We start from the raw sequence: 19,783 nt of genomic DNA, 5'->3' as shown, positions 1-19,783 counted from the left end.
AAAAAAAAAAAAAAAAAAAAAAAAAAAAAAAAAAAGTATTAGGGCTTAGGGATGGTGTGTTCAACTGCTTGTTACCACAAGCCCAAATGATTCTTTTTTTCTCCTCCAGAAATAAGATGCTTTATTCTTTTTCTAGAGGCACCATCTAGTGGCCAAAGTTCAGTAGTATTTAATAATAGGTATAGGGGACATTCTGTTAACATAAAATGCTAGTTTCAACTTGCAGGCTTTTGAAATAACATTTGTATACTAAACAAAACCTCGTGGTGCCAAAAAGGGGTTTGAAATGAGTTAAAAGTTGAACCCTGTTCAAAACGTATGACATTGGACTACTCTAACCCTCAATTTTCTGATGTGTACTCTTGCGTCTTCAGGATGATTTGTGAAAGCATTTGGGACAATACCTTCCTTTTCCAGTGGGAAATGTATAGGCTGCTCTAATGATGAAGATAAGCTCCTATCATGCTGGTTGGGAATCAACAGCTTAGCCACATTTTCTTCTCAAGGGAAAGGCCATTGTGTAGTAGTGTTCAAGCACAACTTGCCTCCTTGCCTGAGGGACTCCAGAGTCAGTACATTGGAGAGCTTGTCAACCAAGGTATGTACAGTACAGAGGATGCAAAAGTAGCTGCTCTTTACAAAAGTAGAACTTCTTGGGCAAACACCGATGTCTTAATTCCCACCTGGTGGGAACCTACGCTCACCAGGTTGGCGTAGTGAAGAGCTACCCATTAGCTTCCCTTGGAGCTAAAGGTACTGTCTGGAACATCACTGATTAAATGGATTTTATCTTGACTTTTCATTGATGTTTGAGCCTTGGTTCCCAGCTTTTCTCCCTTTACACTAATTAAGTTATCTTAGAGGACAGAATTTTCTATTAGTAACCAACTTCCTGTGTTTCAGAGAATGGGATAAATTGTATTTTGTACTTCTGCTTTTTGTTGGCAGATTAGACCTACTATTGCCATCGTTTATGCTCTTGCCTGTCCAGAGGCTTTATGGGATGGTATGTTTTAACCACCAGGAGGCAGCAGGTTTCTCCCCAGAACGGGATTGAAGCCAGGGCCTTTGCACTGAGCTATATCACCAGCCCTTTTTAAAACAGGGTCTCACCAAATCACTAAATTGACCAAGGTGGGACTGAATTTGATCTTCCATCAGCCTTCCAGAGTGGTAGGATTATAGATGTCTGCCACAGTGCCTAGCCACCAATTAAGATACATACAGCTCATTTCCAAATCTTAGGTTTGTGATGTGAGGCCAAAACTTAACCAAATATGGAAAATAGGAACGAATTTAACAGAAGGAATACCCTTAAATGAAAAGCTCGTTTGGTACTTGCTATTTCTTAAGCCAAAATTCTTTTAGAGTCCACAGAATAGGTCCTGAGATATGGGGCTAAGATGGTCAGGCCTTAATTACTATCCCAAACTGACTTTTGAGATGAGTTCTCATTGGTGCCTAGGCTGGCCACATACTCCTACAGCACAATCTGTCCTCTTGCCTCAGCCTCAAGTAACTGGGACTACAGGTGCCACGCCAGTGCTCCACTTTACATCTACCTTTAAAAACCCTTGAGATTACTACAAATGAAATATTCTGACCACAGGCTAAATTTTACCCCTAAAATTTTCTACATTAAAAAAATAGGTTGTGTGCAGATTATGGCATTAAAGAGTCTGCCCTCCCCACACGTACACACACAAAAGTATGTACCCTTTAGGAAAAGAAAAAAGTTGTATAAACATTTTAATCCTACATTTGACACATCATGAATTTAGTAATACAAGTTACCTTTGGTCTCTACAGTTACAAGAGATGCTCTTTAGTGACCACTGGCTTCCACACTCAGCACAAATTGCTGTCCGGGTAGCCTTGGTCACTGAGATTATCGCATATGCATTTTCAATTTCTTAAGGGCTGGAGGTATAGTGGGTCTCATGTGACATATGACATCTCCAGGGTCCCCGATACAACGGGACATCTGTTGAAAGAAACTTTCTTTTCCTGAAGAATGTACTCTTAAGTTTCTTGGAGCCCCCACAATTTAGATCTGGGAATGAAAAATCAGGATATGGTCTGTTTCTGAGAGAGGGTCTTGCTATGTAGTTCAGGCTGGTCTGGAACTCAGAGTGATCCTCCTCTCCAGCCTCCCGAGTGCTAGGATTACAGGTGTGCGCCACTACACCTGTCTAGGTTGTTTTTAAATATGCTACTGTGATGCCAATTCCTTACTATCTTCACACACAGTTCCTTTCATCTCCCTACTCCCATACTAATGTGAGTAACTGCTTCCTTTTAAGTTGGATTATAAAGTCACAAAACAGTGAAGGCCTTCTGCAAGAATTTCTAAAGTCAGATGTGGACTGGGAATACCTTCAACAAAATCAGTGGGCTAAAAATGACACATTAACTGGATACCAGAATGAATCTGTCCTCAAAGTGTCATTAGAGAATTTACTGTGTGGACACCACCCCCAAAGTGAGAAAATATTTTGATGGCATTCTTATGCCCTAACCTACCACCCCCTCATCACACTTCTGTGCCTAGAAATCAGGAACCAATACCTTTTCACACGCAGAAAAAAAGTAACAGACACAAAAAGTTAAGGACAACTTTTTATTGCTACCCAGAGGCTTTTTATCATCAATCAGTACATGGTTCTGACTGCAACACCTTCAGACTGCAAAGGGAGCTCAGGACCACATCACTAAGGGAAATACAGGCAGGTTGTGAGATAGGGGAAAATTTTCATCAGAAAATCCTAACAAGCCTAACATAAAATGAGGGTTCTGAATTACAACAGACTCAAATCATAGAGCTGCCCCAACATCTAGACAGATTGCTACTGATTACAAATGAGTGGAAACAGATCCGTTACAAAAATCTAATGATGTTACATGTTCGTTTTCTTTGGTAAGCACCTGGATATTAATTTTGTCACAAATTCTTTTATACAAATGTCAAAAACGCTTTCAACAAATCTTAAGTGTTCTAGTTACAAGCCATTTTAAAGTTTTAGATAAAGCCATATTTTTGTTTTTAAACTCTTAAAAATTGGAATGAGAAACAATCAATGTGGTAATGTGAGAACTTTGTCTATTACCACCTCTTGACTCATCTGGACAATTCCAAAGTACACTTTCCACACTAACTGGAATCTAAACCATGAATTGAATAAAAACAAACTTGTGGGGGGTTCCTATTCAGTGGAAGTCAGAACAAAGATCAACATGCATACTATGTATGAAGTAATGAAGCAAGCAAGAGGAAAAGAAATCAGGGTCCTGGGGGAAGAGTTCATAACAGTGCACTTTGGAATTTTTTTTCCAAATACTGTAATTTCTTGATATGGGGCAAGCTACATTTTAGCAAAGAAAAGAGAAGTGACAAAGAAATTTACCTTTTAAAAATGTTTTTGGCCTTTAAACAATGCAGAATTATAATTAAATGCACAAGTAAATGTTATTTTTTTTTTCCTGACTCAATTCAAATCAGCCTGACAAAGTATATATCCCTCCATAGCTTTTCCTAGTTTTACAGGTTGTTCCCAAAGTAGCCAACCTTAGTTTGCACTAGAAGGTAACACATGTTGCAACTACATGACAGAAACAGGCTGCAAAGGTGGACAAGGGGAAGCATGTCCCTCTTGTCTTGATAAATCAGTGCTACACACAGAAGCCACATTTTCGGCAGCATTATCTTCATTATAGAGTCGCTTGATTCCATCATAGAAGTCATCCACTTCCATTTCCTCCACTTTGCGTTTAGCAGAGGTGTGCTTGCACCCACTGGCAGCTGGGAGATGAGGGTAGAAAGCTGCCGAACCTCTGACTGGCACTTCTGGCTTGCTGTTGTCCTTGGAGAAATCTGGGCCTGAGACAAAGGAGGGATGTAATCTGAACGCTCCTTTGTCACAGGTCACCAGGGTGTGCTTGAGGGGGCGGTAGACATAAACGGAATTTAGAGGCAAGGAAGACTGCAGAGCAGAAAGGTGATGTGCCACCAGCTCCCGACAGTGGATCAACTGGGAGCTATCCATCTGGACCAGGGAGAAAACACATCACAATGTTGATCATTAATTAATGAAGGCTGCTCTGCCCACTCTGCTAGGTACTTTTCCTCCTGTTGCCTCTCTGATCCTTCAGTGTTCTCTCCACATCTTCTACCACAAATCCACTGATTCCAGCATCTTAACTATCTTAGATTATGTCCAAATCCATAATCTCTCTGCAACTTGAACTGTTATTTGTCACTGTATACTGGATATTTAAAGAACAAACTCCTCACCACTATAAAACCACCGCCTGCTTTTCTCCCCAGTTCATCCTCTCTACAAGGCCTTTCATCCCACCTCTTTGCCTCTTTTAATTTCTTCAGTGAAGACCAAAGAAAAGATAAATATAAAATTCATGAAGAATTTAAGAAGCCAGAAGCAAGGAAAAATGAGAACTGTAGACAGGTTTATAGTTTTATAGCAAACAGTAATAAGACTAGGAAGAACACCACTAGGAAGAAATGTTTTTAACATACTTGCTTAATATGGAACCTCTGCCCATTCCTCCTCATCCTTCAGGATAGCTTGGGTATCTGTCGATCCTATCAGGAATCACATTTGACTTCTCCAACCACCCAACGTCCACATTTGTTCCCAGTTTTTTTGATATAATCTAAACTGAACCATCTAGGGTCTCCATTATACATTTTAAGGGTCGCTGCCTTACTTTCCCTGACAGCCCTGTCAAAAATCATCTACAGAATCCTGTATTTCTCCTTTACTTAAATTTGATTCTTTTCTTTCTTTTCAGTACTGGGGACTGAATCCATGGCCTTCGCATTGAATTTTTTTTTAAAGATGGGTCTCCATAAGCTAACCTCAGTTTTGTTTTAAGAAGGCACTGTAATCTGACCTCAACTTTTTCAGCCCTATTTCCTAGCATACCCTTCAAAGTTAATGCTCTATATTCCTGCCAAACAATTCTGATCAGTTTTTGCACAAATTTTTTCCTTTCTTTACTCTTGCTCATCCTGATTCTACCTGCTGAGATTGTTTTGACCATTCATTCCCTTCAGGCTTGGCTAAATGCTATTACCTCCAGGAAGCTTATCTTGGTCATTTAACCACCAGGGATCGCTTTTTTCCAGTTTGGTGGATTTTATATTATGGACATTTCTTAACCAAATCTTATTCATCCTATGTAACCTGCAGTACACAGCATGACTGTGATATGACACAGAAAAGAAAGGAACATACTCTATGAGAACACACTTGGTCAAAAAATTAATTTTGTCTAAATATAGTCATATGCTAAACTGTAGATAAAGTGAAAAGGCTGGTCTTAGTCATAGTCGTATTGTCAAATAATATATGGAAAGGGCAGATTTTAGTATCAACCATTTTGTTCTGACTTTTCTACTATGACAACACAACAGGCAAGTCATTAACTACTAGTGGAATTTTTCCCTTAAATTTTTTTCCTTAAAATTTTATGAAATACTTAAAGATAGTCTCTTAAGTACCAAGCTTACTACCACAGGCTAGGTATTATACCCCAGAAACACAGAACAAGCTGACCCAAGGAACAAAGCAGAGAAGCAGCCTACAAAAGAGAACAGGTTTGGCAGTGAAAAGAAGGATACAGTATTTCTAAAAAGTTCCTCCTTTAGTGAACTACTCTTTAGCAACTAAACACTTTGAACACTGGGCATAGGAATAACACTGTTAACAGAATGATGAAAAATATGTGTACCTTTTCTGTGTGCAAAATAATCCCCATGAGATTATTTTTTAGAGGTGAAGTCTGGAAGAGTAAGCTAGAAAGGATAACAGAAGTTACCTGAACCTACACTATCTCTATGAACTCTACCAAAATCTCAAGGCAGGCAGTCCTTTGTCCAAAATAATACACCATAGTAAAATTATCTGAATTTGTGAGAGAAACAAAACAAGTACAATAAACTGGAATTATAACTCTAGATGCCAGAGAAGTCCTCTGATCTATTAAAAGCATTTAATGATTTTTTTCAGTTACAATTGTCAAAAGAACCTTTATTATTAATTTTAATGAGTCTCTTCGATTTGAATATGGTGATTATTCTAAGTAACTTTTGCTAGAAAAACAAAAGAAGATGGACCCAGGTTTGGTGGGCATCATAAAGCACTGAGAATATGTGTCAGAATAGTTTGATGTTAGGTACCTCAGGACGAACTAGGACACCCTGGTGGGAAGGGCCTGCTTTTTAACTACCAACTTTACTTTTAAACTAGACCATATACTTTGATTACTATTGGCTAGAAACTAGGGAAACCACCACACTAATCTAAGTAGAGTTAACACCCTGAGATTATCGGGGTGGGACACAACAGTAAGGAGGACGTGAGTGTAGCCATACAAGTAGAGCAAGGGTAAAAGAAGGGGTAAGAGAAACAGGTTTAGTTAGCCAAAAGGTAGCACAAAGCTTGCAAAGGGAGGACATATGGGGGAAAGACTAGGAAGGGACAAGAGGAGGCTTGTCTTTCCAGTGAAGACTATTCACCCTACTATGTCCCGAGTCCAGAGGGGGCACAAAAAGAGCTAGTGATAGTGGCCTCATCACAGCACAAAACGTCTACAGGACCCTTCCTCAAACCGAGACACTAGGAATCACAGCAAAAGTAATACTGGCACTGGTCTGAGGGTGCAGCTCAATGGCAGAAACACATTCTAACCATGTGTTAAGATTCTGGGTTCAATCCCTGGCACCACCAAAAGACTGAAAAAATGTAATGCTGGGAAGGCATGATCTCACCAGTCTGATGCCAGAATTTCCTATACTAGAACCAGAAATTTAGGCCTCACCTAATCACAGGTCTAATTACAAAGACACTAGAACCTCCTCTCCAACCTGAACACAGATGAACAAAGACATAACCGAGTCCAAAAGAACCCCAGAACTTTCTGTGTTTGGGCCAAAAGATTTGGTCGTCAGCCCAACTTAGTTTTAGAGACGAACTGCTACACCAAGTCCCGTAGTCTACCAAGTTTTATGACTTTATTTTTACTCACTATCCTCCTCCCCATTAGACTTTTTTTTAAAAAAATCACTATTCCAAGGGGAAGAGCGCAGATTTTTCAAAAAATATTTGTGAAAAAACTATTAATATGGGACAGAACGTTCAAACAATGCCCAGTCTATAGAAGGAAGAAGATTCTGCTGAGTAGGACTCTGCAATCCAACAGATCTCTGCCCTGAAATACACTACAAAGGATAGCCCTTTGTATCCTGGAGTTGCATAGACAATACTGGGGGGGGGCAGGGAAAGGACTCCCCTTCTAAAAGAAACTGAACAACGCAACACTGGACTAGAATCTTTATAGTTCTGTGGTACTGAAAAACCCTGGTTGTCTTAGTCTTTTTCACAACTAAGTATTTCTATGTGGCTCTAAGGAAGTTCCCTGAAATAGAACTATAAAATAAATGAGTGAATGAAATGACTTCTAAGAAAATCCTGTCGAATCTCAAGTTCATAATACTCTTTCAATTAAGGGGAAAACAAGTTTCAATAAATATTTTTTCTTCTAGCACTAGAAAACACAAAAGGGAATTTGCAGATTTTCCAGTGTTCAACAGAGAACAAGCTCTCAAAGCTATAGAATACTTATTGCTGCTTATAATATTCTTAACTATGCTTCAAAATCTGTCCTTTGTGACACTAACACTTTATATACAAAAATTTCTTTTTCTGTCTACTTTGGGAGTAGACAGAGGCCAAGTCATGAGTCATTTAAAAGTCAGTCATTTATTCCAATAAAAAAGAATGTAATAGACCTTTTCTATTAATATATGTATCCCTTGCTTCATAATCTAATGTAGAGGGTTAATATTCACAAAATTAAGTTTTCTGTGTCACACTATTCATTTACATGGTGGCTTGTAGTCGTTTCTAAAAACATTTGCTAAGTAACAACTTTCTTCTAGGGTTTAATTTCACTATAATACTTAATTCAATGAAAGCACCAAGTAACTTCTAAGTATATCTAAGATAAACTTATTTTTATAACAGTGCAAAAGCACCAAATAACTTCTAAGTATATCTAGAATAAACTATTATTTTTATAATAGTGCCAAAAGTTTATTTGAAAAGTGAATGGCACATGGGTATGGAAGAAACTGGCTCTGCAGAGCAAATAGCCGAACAAAAGGAAAGGATAAAAGCAAAATTAAATGTACACCCAATGACTTGGGAGGCACAGGATGGGCTACATGAAGAGTCAAGATAGCCTGGCATTTATTTTTAAAACTATATCTCCCTTATAAAGGAAAACAACTTGTTACATAGGAAGAGGTGTGGCTAATAATGCTCTGATCATAATCCCTTTCATGAAAGGACTCAGCTCCTCTCTTCTTTCAAAGTAGGGCCTGAAATTCTCAAAAGCCAAGAAAGAGTCCTCAGTTACTTCCCAGTGTGTGCCTAACCTTTACAGCTTGTAAGACCATTTTAACAAATAAAAATTTCAAATATTACTTTCTTTTATTGTATATTTTACTATACAATTATTACCTTCTACACAGTACCATTGTAGTTATATTGCAAAATGTGTGAAGCTCAGAAATGTAATAGTCTTCTAAGTAATAGCCAATAAACAAAATCAGACTATCTACTGCTAGAGCCATACAAAGTGAAAGGTTCATGAGTCTTTTGTGGACACAGCTGGTAGAGGAGTATAGTTTGCAACAAATCTGAACTTGATGAATTCTATTTGGGCATGAACAGAACCAACCGTTAAGACTTCTCAAATTGCTGCTAACATACAGCACAATTACATTTCAATGAGAATTTTCTCCACTAAACCTTTATATTGCATTTGGGTGATTGATAATGTATCGAAAAGTAGCTTCCACCTGCCGAAGTCTGGTACAAATACTTCATTTCCTAGTCAAAAATAAATTATTTGTCTAAAAGCAACTTTTTGTGGATTAATTTTTGCTATCTTTATAAACTGAGTGAAGTTGAAAAGTACTACATGAACCCTACAGCTAAATGTTTCTCTATTTAAAACCAGGGAGAATATATTGATAATCTTTGCTAAATTCTTTATCTGGAAGAGTTGAAAATTTTATAATCTAGCCCACAAGTTTAAAAGTATCTGACACTTTACTCACTCTAAGATTAGAAATGTCTCAGTTTTATAACCATCTGGTAACCCTATATATGCCAATGAGAAAAACCTAAAATGGGTACTAATCAGACTAACACTTACCTGTGCTTTCTGGAGCAGTTCAATTGTAAGAGGAAGCCAATCAGGAATGAGTTTCTCCATTTCCAAGCTAACCATGGCCAGAGCAAGCATGGATCCTTTGAATTGCAGAAGTTGGTTGCAGGCCATACAGTGAAGTAGCTGTTTGGTAAGGACTGCCAAATGTTGAGATGGGCTCAATTTGGGCAAACTGAAAAGTAACTGAGGCCTAGTTGACACTGCAATGGCGTGGAACTGGTGGGGTGGGGGAAAAAAAAATCACAAGAATATCATTCCCATTTTACATAAAATGTGTAAGAAATTATACATAGAAATTAACATGACCTCTTCAGGTACTAATTTCTAAGTTTGTCAATTCCTAAGTTTCTAAATTATTAATTCAGTGGTTAGACATATATCTCTAATTTTTTAAGTTACTAAATTAGGTCTACATATTCAAATAAGAAACAGTTTGGTGGTGGTGCATGCCTGTAATCCCAGCACTCGGGAGGCTGAGGCAGGAGGATCACTTTGAGTTCAAGACCAGCCTGGGCTACATAGTGAGTTCCAGGTCAGTCTCAACTACATAGTGAGACTCAGCCTCAAAAAACAAAACAAAAAAAAAACAAAACAAAACAAAAAACTATTTGGGTATATTTACGATGTGAAGAAAATCCAATGGTGTTGCTGTGTGAAGATCCCAATTCAACTTATCCAAAATAATTCTCTCCATTCTCAAAATTTCAGAAGAGGAGCATCCACAGAAACTGTCTCTTGCCAATACTTTCAGTACTGGAATTTTCTATCCAGAGAAAAGGCAAACAGGAATAGGAAAGACATTAAAAATTTTTGTTTTGGCAAATAGCAACTTAACTTAAAAAATGAAATTTTCAGAAAAAACAATCATGAAAGGATTACCTCATCCTCTTCAACAGTCTTGGCAGCTAGGAAAAAGCAGCTAATTGCAATACAACTCAAGTATTTTGGGTGGGCCTAAAAGTTTAAAAGGTAAAAAGCAACTTTAGTGATTTTTTAAAAGAGCTTATTAACATTTTAAAACTATGTGAATGAGACAAGTATGCAGACAATTCTATAGAATTCAATTTGATTCCTTTCTAGATGAGAGCTAACATTAACATCACAACCCTAGCCATGGGGTATCCACGCTTCCTAAGTCAGTTAGACAAAGCTAGAATTCTATTCAGCAGAGCAAAGCCTAACTGTAATGGTAAGACTCCAGTTAATAAATGTTAGCAAATTTTAAAAGTATATTTTTATGTGTGTATATATATATTTTTTTCTTTTTCCTTTCTTTCTTTCTTTCTTTTTTTTTTTTGAGACAGGGTCTCATTATGTAGTTGAGACTGACCTGGAACTCACTATGTAGCCCAGGCTGGTATCGAACTCACAGCAATCCTTTTGCCATATATATATTTTCTTAAAGCTAGTTTTATTCTCTAACAAAATATCAGTAATACACTAGTGTCAAGGAAGTTAAAGAGAAAAAGGAAATGTAAAAGAGTATTAGTACACTGCAAATGCTTTTTTAAAATAATCACATAATGCTAGCACAAAAGAAAACAAAATTCACACACACACACCCCCATATTCAAATTCCATAATAAGAACAAAAATACCCTGGCAAAACCTAAGATCCTGAGTTCAATCCTCGGGGGGGGGGGGAATGTTCCCAATTCAGTGGCTAAAAAACCAATTTCTCTCAGTTTGACAAACACAAGATAAGTTGAATTTGACCTGTTTCTTATTATAAGGCAGACTCACTTTCAAGGTACTTACCAGTGCAATACCAGTGTAAAAAACAATTCAGTCCAATTAAATTCAACAACACAGATATAATTTAGATAACAGATATACAATACACAAGCAGGAAAACCTGTTTCAACATTTATACTTAAGTAACAAAAATGCCAATGACTGCAATCTCTGCGGAAGTGGCTTACAGTCCAGGAATCGAAATTTCAATCCTGTGCTCACATGAGAAATAAAAGTTGTTTCAATACTAACAATATTTTTGGGGCCAGAAATTTAGCTCAGTGGTACTGTGTCTGCATTGCAAGAGCAAGGCCCTGAGTGTGATTCCGTGATACCACCCCAAAAATATAGTATTTTTATCATCAAAGCTCAAGTCAAAAAACATCAATCAAGTTAAAAAAGCACTTTCAAAACAGAATGTCTATTATAACTTCCTCCTATAGGTGAGAAAACAGTCTCAGAGGCCAAGGGAGCCAACACAGCTGTTCTAGAAAATAAACTCATGTTTTGCTACTAAGACAGTTTTCCAGGATCCTTTATTTCTCCATGTATGTAAAATATAAAACCTTACATCTATGAGGTAATCTTTACACAAAGAAAAGAACAGTAAGCAACTTTGGGTGAGCAATAGAATCTCTAAATCAAGGTACCAATAAGAAAATTTTGTAATAGGGCAGGTGCTGCAGCAATACCTATGATTTCAGCATGGAGGAGACTGGGAAAGGAGGATCACCTGGGCTACATAGTTCAAGGCCAGCATGAACTACATAGTGAAACCGTCTCAAAAAAACCCACCCCCCCAAAAAAAAATCACACAGCAAAAAAAAATGTAGTAATAAGTAGAATCCAATAGCAAATGTGTAATTTAAAAAGCAAACAATTTTGGGGGTGGGGTGGGTGCCAGGGATCAAACTTGGGCCCTTGTACTTTAAGGCAATCAGCAGAACCACTAAGCTAAATCCCCCGCCCACAAACAGCAGAGTTCTTGAATCTGGTTGCATATTAAGATTCATCTGTACTTGTATTTTCCTTAAATACAGATAACCAGTATCTCATCCACTAGATAACTGGATTCATGTCCTTTGTTGTTGTTTTTAAAAATTAAACCCAGGGGAAGGGTGAAGGGTGTGAAGGGATGGCAGGGGTATGGGGAAAAAATAAGAACCAAAACATCATGTAAAGGTACAAGATCCCAGTGATAAATGTAACTGTACTTTTTGAGTTAAATATACCAATAAACTTAATGGGGAAAAAAAAGTAAATAAAAATTAAACCCAGGGCCTGTGCATACTAAGCAAACACTCTACCACTGAGTAACATGCCTGGGTTCCTTATTTTTATTTTTTGTGGTGCCTGAGATTGAAGCCAGGCCTCATCCATCCTAGGAAAGCACTCTACCACTGAGCTGCATCCCTAGGCTCCTCATTTTTTAAGCACTTCATAGTTACTTCTATAGGATTGAGGCTCCAGAGACTCCATTCACTGTTGCAGCTGTTTGTTTTGTTTTGCTTTAAGTGCTTTTATTTAAAATACATTCTAGACAGTTTTAAAATTATTTCTATTGCTTCTCATCCTTTTGGCTAAGATCAAGTGTAAAATTATTTCCAAAATTTCCCTAAATATAGTTAAAATGTTTAATAAGTACAGAAAGTATTTCTTTTATGATAGAAGACTCATTAGCTCATTAATAATTTCTAAAAAAATGTATAACCCAAGCATGACCACTATACTTAAACACACCTTCCTATGGAGATATTTGTGAAAAGGGAAGAAGATGGTGTTACAAGTACAGTTTTCAGATTACCCAGATTTCAAGTAATTAGCATCATTATAATTAAGGCTTCTTTAAGTCTCTGAGGAGTGGAAGTCTGAAACAAAATAATAACTGAATGGCTATTCAAATTCTTACACGCCATACTCTTTGGCTTTCCTTTTCATAACTAGTATCTCACTTTCTTGTTGCTGGGACATAATACTTGACATCCATAAGTTAAAGTAGGAAAGGCAGTGGTGCATGGCAAAGGAGAAACAGTTCATAGTATGCAGGCAGGGGGCAGCTAAGCAGCAAGCCTTCCTTTCCCTTTTTATTCCATTCAGGCTACAAGCCTAATGATTGGTTCCATCCACACCCAGGATGGGCCTTCTCATTATCCAAACCCGGAACTAGGCAAACCAATCAGTGGACTAATTCAGTTATCACACATCCATGATCCAGGCACCTACCAAAAGCCCCACCCCTATGAGCATATGCGGCTTTGAAGGGACATCTAGATGCAAACTATAACACCTAGTAACACTGCATTTAATTTAGTTTATACATTACTAGGCACATGAATGAACTGCTTTTTTACTTTCATGCTTTGCTATTAAATGCTGAGTTTTGGCTTTATATCTGTCAAGAGTCTACTATGACATAATAGAGCCAATGACATAAAACAATGACAATATAAAACCTGATTACATAAAAATATATATTTATATGCTGCCATTAATAAAAAATACCAAATTTCTTTATTTGGTTTTTTGAGACAGGGTCTCACTATGTAGTTCAGACTGGCCTTGAACTCATGGCAATTCTCCTGCATCAGTCTCCCAAGTACTAGGACTACAGGTGTGCGCCACCATGTCCAGCTCCAAGATTGTTTTGACACCTTTACATCCCAAAATATGGCCCTGCAAAGTATGTACATATGGTCCAGAAAAATTACAATATATATAGTCAATAAACAAGCAACAGAAAAATCCAAAAAAGGCATTTACTTTTTTGATTCACTACCAACTTCTTTAGTACACCAAAGAGTTGCCTAGTCTACCAACGATACATGGTTTGTAATAGAAACAATATATAAATGTAAGTTAAGAGTACTTGTTGCAAAAAGAAAGTTATAGAATCACAAACAAAAAATTTTAAATGGTAGATACTATGCCTTCATTTGAGTACATATATCATTCTGTAGGAAAGTTTTCTATTTCTTTCTACCTTATACCACTTTACTAAACACTTCATCTTTTTTAAATGTAGAGATTTTACTTAGTTCAACTACTACAATGTGAAAGCCTTTAGTTTAACATATAAATCCCCAAACTGAGAGTCATATGTAAGTGTATTTTTAAATATTTACCTTTACAGTAGCTAAAAACCTGTCCAAAAGACTGCTAGCCAGAGCAAATGTTTCTGGGTAAAGGTTGAATTGGTACTTGAGTTTGGCCAGCCACTGAATTACTTCATCTCTCTGGGATGGAGAAACACTCTACAAAGAAAAATTATAAAACAAAGTTATAAGAAATGTTTCAGTTATGATCAAGAATATATTTAATCAAGACTTGTCATGTAGAGGTACAAGATCCCAACAATGAATGTAACTGTACTGTATCCCTAAAATGTACCAATAAACTCAATTAAAGCTGGAAAAAAAAAAAAAAAGAATATATTTAGAATCCACTCTCATGAAGGTTAACAAATGTTACAGAAAAATGCATTTATATTAAAAAATGTTATAAAGGTTATTCGAAACTATATTTGAGATACATGAAGATAAAATTTTATGTAGTTATCATGTTTAGTATCATTATCCAGTATTCTTTTACCTCACCAAAACTTTCTGTCACCTCAATCAAATATTTAGTGTGAGACATCAGGGAACTTTTTTGAGGGGTAGGGTACTGGCTATGAAACCCAGGACCTCAATCATGCTAGGCAAATGCTATACCCTGAGTTACATCCCTAGCCCGGGAGTACAACATTCTAAAACTTAAGTACATTACTATCAACTAATAATATAATTAAGTTTTCCCAACTCTTAATATTAATAAAGTGTCTAAGGCAGCATAGTGATTACCTCATTGCAGAAAATATAAATGGACCATGGTAACAAAATAACAGCCATTAAAACAACAACAAAAATCATATTAATAAATGAAAAATACCAGGAACAAATGAACCACAGTTAAAAGATGAAGAAAAACTATAGAAGAGGATAATGACTTGAGCTAGATTATTACTTGCAAAGACTGCCATAAACAGAAACAATTTTGTTTTGATCTTCCTCCATTTTACTTATTTAAAGAGTGGCCAGGATAACCTCAAACTCCTGAATTCAAGCAATCCTCCCGCCTCAGCATGAGACTACAGGCAGGTACTGATGCATATGGCTCTACTGTTTTCTGTTTGTCTTTTTGTCTTCACACTGAGCAACATCCCAAGCCCTTTTTGCACTACAGGCATGTACCACTACACCCAGCTCTATATATTATTACACTTTAAAGCAAAAATGATTCAGATTGCTTTACTTTCAAGCTTTAGTCACTAACAACTAGAAACTACTAATGGTAAATAAAAGATCCTTATGTGTAGTACTTCTGCTGAGTAAACACACACTGAAGTACAGAAATGACAGTACTTCTGTGATAAGTTGGAAAAGGGTGTTATAAATAAGGGAGGATTCCAGACAAGTGAAGATAATCCAAGCAATGTGGTCTTTATCCTGTAACTATTTTTGAAATTGTTATCTTCTTCCTTGTATAGTAACCGTAGTTTAAACCTTCTTCCGGTTATCAACTTTTCTTTTTGGGGCAGTGCTGGAGATTGAACCTAGGATATTTGTACTGAGTTACATTCCCAGCCTTTCTTTTATTTTTGACAAAGGATCTTGCTGCAGCATTAAGTTATCCAAGCTGGGCTCAAACTTGTGATAATCCTGCCTCACAATGCCTGTGGTTGGATCATAGGCATGTGCTACCATGTCTGGCTCTGAGTGTCAACTTTATAAAATTAATTCTTTAATCATAAAAAGATGCATTAAAACCTACTGGAGAATTAAATTACAGCATTAAAAGCTGTTTATCTTGACAATGTATCTCCTCAAATTTTAGGATCTTTTTTTTTAGCATCTTTTTTTTTCATTTTTCTTGGCTTTTCTAGTATTAAAGGGAATACATGACTTGCTGCTAAGAATCTCTGCCACAGCATCTATTGTTCATCTTATTCGAATTCCTCCTCCTTCACTTTACTTTTCAACTTTGGTATGACAAAGTGTCCTTATGTGTTAGCTAAACCAACTAGTAACATAGTTACTAGCTCTAAACTCAGTTATAACTGATCTTTTCAAAAGGATATTTACCTGTGTCCATGTACTTTCTGGCCAATTCCCTTTAAAATGATTATACTATATAATACAGCATAAGAAATACTAGAAAAGGGCCGCGCATTTAGCTCAGTGGTTCCACTGCCTGCCTCGCAAGCATAAGGACCCAAGTTCGATCCCTGGCACCAAAAAACAAAACAAAACAAAGAACTACTAGAAAGGAGGGCCAGGAATTTAGCTCAGCCTGCCTCACAGGAACAAGGGCCTGAGTTCAATCCCCAGTACAAAAGAAATACTAGAAAGGAGAGGGAGGGGACATAAAAAGAATTAAGACATATTGTGTACATGCACCAACTCCAATAAATGTAATCACTAATCACTGCAAACATGTACTAATAAAAACTCTGAAAGAGTGAAAGTTGTAGGTTTCTTGCCATAGATTTTTTCTTTTGGTACCGGGGATTGAACTCAGGCAGGTGTTAGAACCACTGAGCCAAATCCCCCTGGCCTGGCTGTGGGTTTCTTCAGTGCCCCCCCCAACCCACAAAAGGTAAACAATCCGAATGAGAGAGTAGTATTACTGAAAATAAATGTAAACACTTTTTGAAAAGATTAAAAGACATAGTAATAAAAAAAAAAGCTTATCTCATCTGATTACTAAGGTGAAAAATGAAAAAAAAAAATCCCTGCTTATACTTCAAAACTTAAATCTTATGGTGAGAGACCACTTTTGATTTCTAAGTGAATCAGTCAGGGTGGCCAAGGAAAAGAGTCCTGGTATTTAAACTTGTGAACACACAAATGTGAAAGACACAAATGATGTCAACCTCAGCTATAGTTAAGCTCTTCAGATTTGCAAATAAAGTCTAAGTGGGTAAAAAAGACTGCTGCAAACTATCAATCTGAGAATCAGTCATATAATACTATAAATCAAAAAGGGAACAAAAATTTAAGTAAATTCATGGGCTAAAGCCATGGGTTTGACGGGTTATCAATTCATAGAGCAGCAGAATTTATATGCTCCAGACAAGTCAGACTATTATCCAGTGTAGCTGAGGAAACTAGAGTAAGGTTATTAAGTCCCTGAGTTAGATTATCCCTCTCACAAAAAGAGACTGAAAAAGGCAGCTATGGCTCCTTTGGAAGACACAGCCTTACAGCTAGGGTGGAGGTCAAGTATGTTAGCATGGTCCTTAGTTCTAAAATCTCTCACAGGTTCACAGAGCTGGGAGGTATTACTCTAAAATCTAGTTCTGCCATAAGGTTCCTGGGTATAAGGCAGTCATAGGGCCAGGGATTTAGCTCAGCAGTTCGGCGGCCTGCCTTGCAAACGCAATGACCCGAGTTCAATCCCCAGTACCAAAAAGGGGGGGGGCAGTCATAAACCCCCTAAGAAAGGAGTTAAGCCTGAAAAGAAGGAGAAGCAATGTTGAGTAAGCCACCAAAACAAATGATGAAGAAACAAGTTAACAAAAGGGAGGTTGGTAGTGATACAATCTGATGAAACATTTAGGAAAATGAAATGAACAATGATCTAAAGTAGAAATGAGAAATAAGAATTCTAACTAACTTCAAATCAGAGATAAATGGGAGGTATATGTAAGAAAAACATTCCTGAATAACAGAATACATTAAATAAACAACACAAACAAAATTTTAAAGAGTACCAGAAGAATATATAATGAAAAGGTTACCATATCATGGTTATGAGTGATACAAGTCATTAAAGCAAACCTACAGGATGAAAAAGGCATTAGCTATTATTTTCTCCTTTCTTATCTCACAACTGATTCTCTAATGACCAAAAAAACCAAAAAACTTACAAGAAATTATTCACAAATAATTATTTTAAACACAATATTATTAGTCATGAAAGAGTTCATGAATAGGACCAAGAAAATATCATTAGTAGCCAAAATTAGCAGTATGACAACCCCTCCCAACAAAGGTAACAGTGTGATAATACAGACAGCTAAGTTAGGGTGAATTAGAGGCAGTCAGATAGGGATAGACCAGTCAGGACAGAGATAAAACAAATTACTGTTGGAGACTGGACCTTAGAATAAAGACCAAAGGACCAGGCCTGCATACTTCCCCAAAGGATAAGATAAGCAGTAACATCTGGACTAATGAAGTCTAGACAGGTATCAGTCATCCTGGTGGGTAATCAAGGACCCATCAATTCCTAGAAAAGGTCTGCTTTTTCAATGAACACTTATTATGTGACTTGTTTTCCCTTTGGATAACTAGTACCTAAGTAACTATACTTATAACCTTGTACCCAGTGGTTTTTGCTCTATCAAACTTCCCTATGAAGTGGGGTCTTTGGCTACCTATTTGACTTATCTTTTTCCTCAATAAATATTTATTATATTTAGCCTCCACTGTTCCTAGAATTCATTCTTTGATTTTTAGAGAACATGTACTTGGCATATCAGACATCTAACAGGTTGAGAATTATAAAATTTCCCTTATATCATTTGGAGGTCCCACTTCATCTCTTATATCACCCCAGTGTATCAGTAAGACTCGCCCTTACTCAAATACAAATTTAAAGATCATTTTCAAATAAATTCAAACATAACTTTACAAAAAGAAAAGTTCCATGCTGAAAGTAATCCCATTTCCATGCTCCTAGTCATCTTTTTAAAAAGAATGAATGAGAGAAAGCAAGGAACTGTTTTTACCTATGTGGATTGCTTAACAGGATTGAGGATTCAGTAAAATGGTTACAAAGCTATTCCAAAAGAGAATTTATAATGTATTCAACTGGCAAAACACATGTATATCCATATGCTACTAGTCCCTTTATTAAACACAAACCATCATACATAAAGTGCTTCGGGGAACAGATAAAAAGGTGATAATAGGTATATAATATTCATTCTTGATCATGCTGTCCTGATTTCTGGGACAGTGTAAATTATAAGAAAAATGTGGGAGAATGACCCTGAAGGAGACTAGGTGGGAAAAAGGAAGAACAAAGAAAGGAAACAAGCATAAAATAAGCTTTAAAATATTTTATTTTCCATTTTTGCCAGCATTTTCCAGAGAAAAGTAAACACAAAACGTTGAAACAGCTGGGTGTGATGTCACAGGCTAATAATCTCAGCGCTCAGGAGGCTGAGGCAGAAGGATCACTGCAAATCTGTGGCCAGCCTGGGCTAGTGAGTTCAAGCCAGCCTGAACTAATGATATGCTGTCTCAAAAAAAAAAAAAAAAAAAAAAGTTGAAACATGTAAAAGGAAGTAAAAAGCCAGTCTGAGAGGGCAGCAGCAGAATAATTAAACAGGTTACTCTGGCAAGGAGCTCAAGCCCCCTTAGCTTTTCATGTCTTCTCTCCTAACCGCACCAGGTCAAGCTAATTCAAATTTTCCAAGTATTAAGTATAACTTCTACATGGTATTACTAAAAGCAAATCCTTAAGCAGTGGGTTCCTCTTAGAAGTTGTGATACTGTGCTGTCCTAAATCACGTACAGATATAGGCTGGACTGAATAGTAATAAGAGTAATACAGAGCACCTTCAAAGACTACATTTATTACTCTAGGTTACATGCTAACTCAAGGAGACAACAGACGGAAAAAAGGTTCTAAAAGTAGCTGCAACCAGCCAGGAATTTAGCTCAGTGGTGCTGCCACCTGTCTCACAAGTGCAAGGTCCCGAATTCAATCCCCAGTATCAAAAAAAAAAAAAAAAAAAAAAAAC

General features: G+C 36.9%; 1 protein-coding gene across 2 annotated transcripts in view; it reads right to left on the bottom strand.

Moving 5' to 3' along the window:
* Nucleotides 1-3,322: 3,322 nt before the first annotated feature.
* The window catches only part of Ccni (cyclin I), a 34,138-nt gene continuing 17,677 nt past the window's right edge, over nt 3,323-19,783 (bottom strand). Inside the window, exons 2-6 of one of the 2 annotated variants that reach the window (XM_010619878.2) lie at nt 14,115-14,243; nt 10,138-10,212; nt 9,881-10,021; nt 9,244-9,474; nt 3,323-4,043 (exon numbers count right to left, since the gene is read on the bottom strand). In XM_010619878.2, coding sequence (XP_010618180.1) covers nt 3,600-4,043; nt 9,244-9,474; nt 9,881-10,021; nt 10,138-10,212; nt 14,115-14,243 — 1,020 coding nt within the window. In that variant the 3' untranslated portion in view covers nt 3,323-3,599. The remainder of the gene's footprint in view (nt 4,044-9,243; nt 9,475-9,880; nt 10,022-10,137; nt 10,213-14,114; nt 14,244-19,783) is intronic. The other variant, XM_033757825.1, reaches the window with a different exon arrangement.

Source organism: Fukomys damarensis, unplaced genomic scaffold, assembly GCF_012274545.1.
Source record: "Fukomys damarensis isolate Sample0158 unplaced genomic scaffold, DMR_v1.0_HiC HiC_scaffold_32, whole genome shotgun sequence".
In the NCBI taxonomy this organism is placed as follows: Eukaryota; Metazoa; Chordata; class Mammalia; order Rodentia; family Bathyergidae; genus Fukomys; species Fukomys damarensis.
Note: the sequence above shows the minus strand (reverse complement) of the source record. Positions and strands in the feature narration are given on the sequence as shown.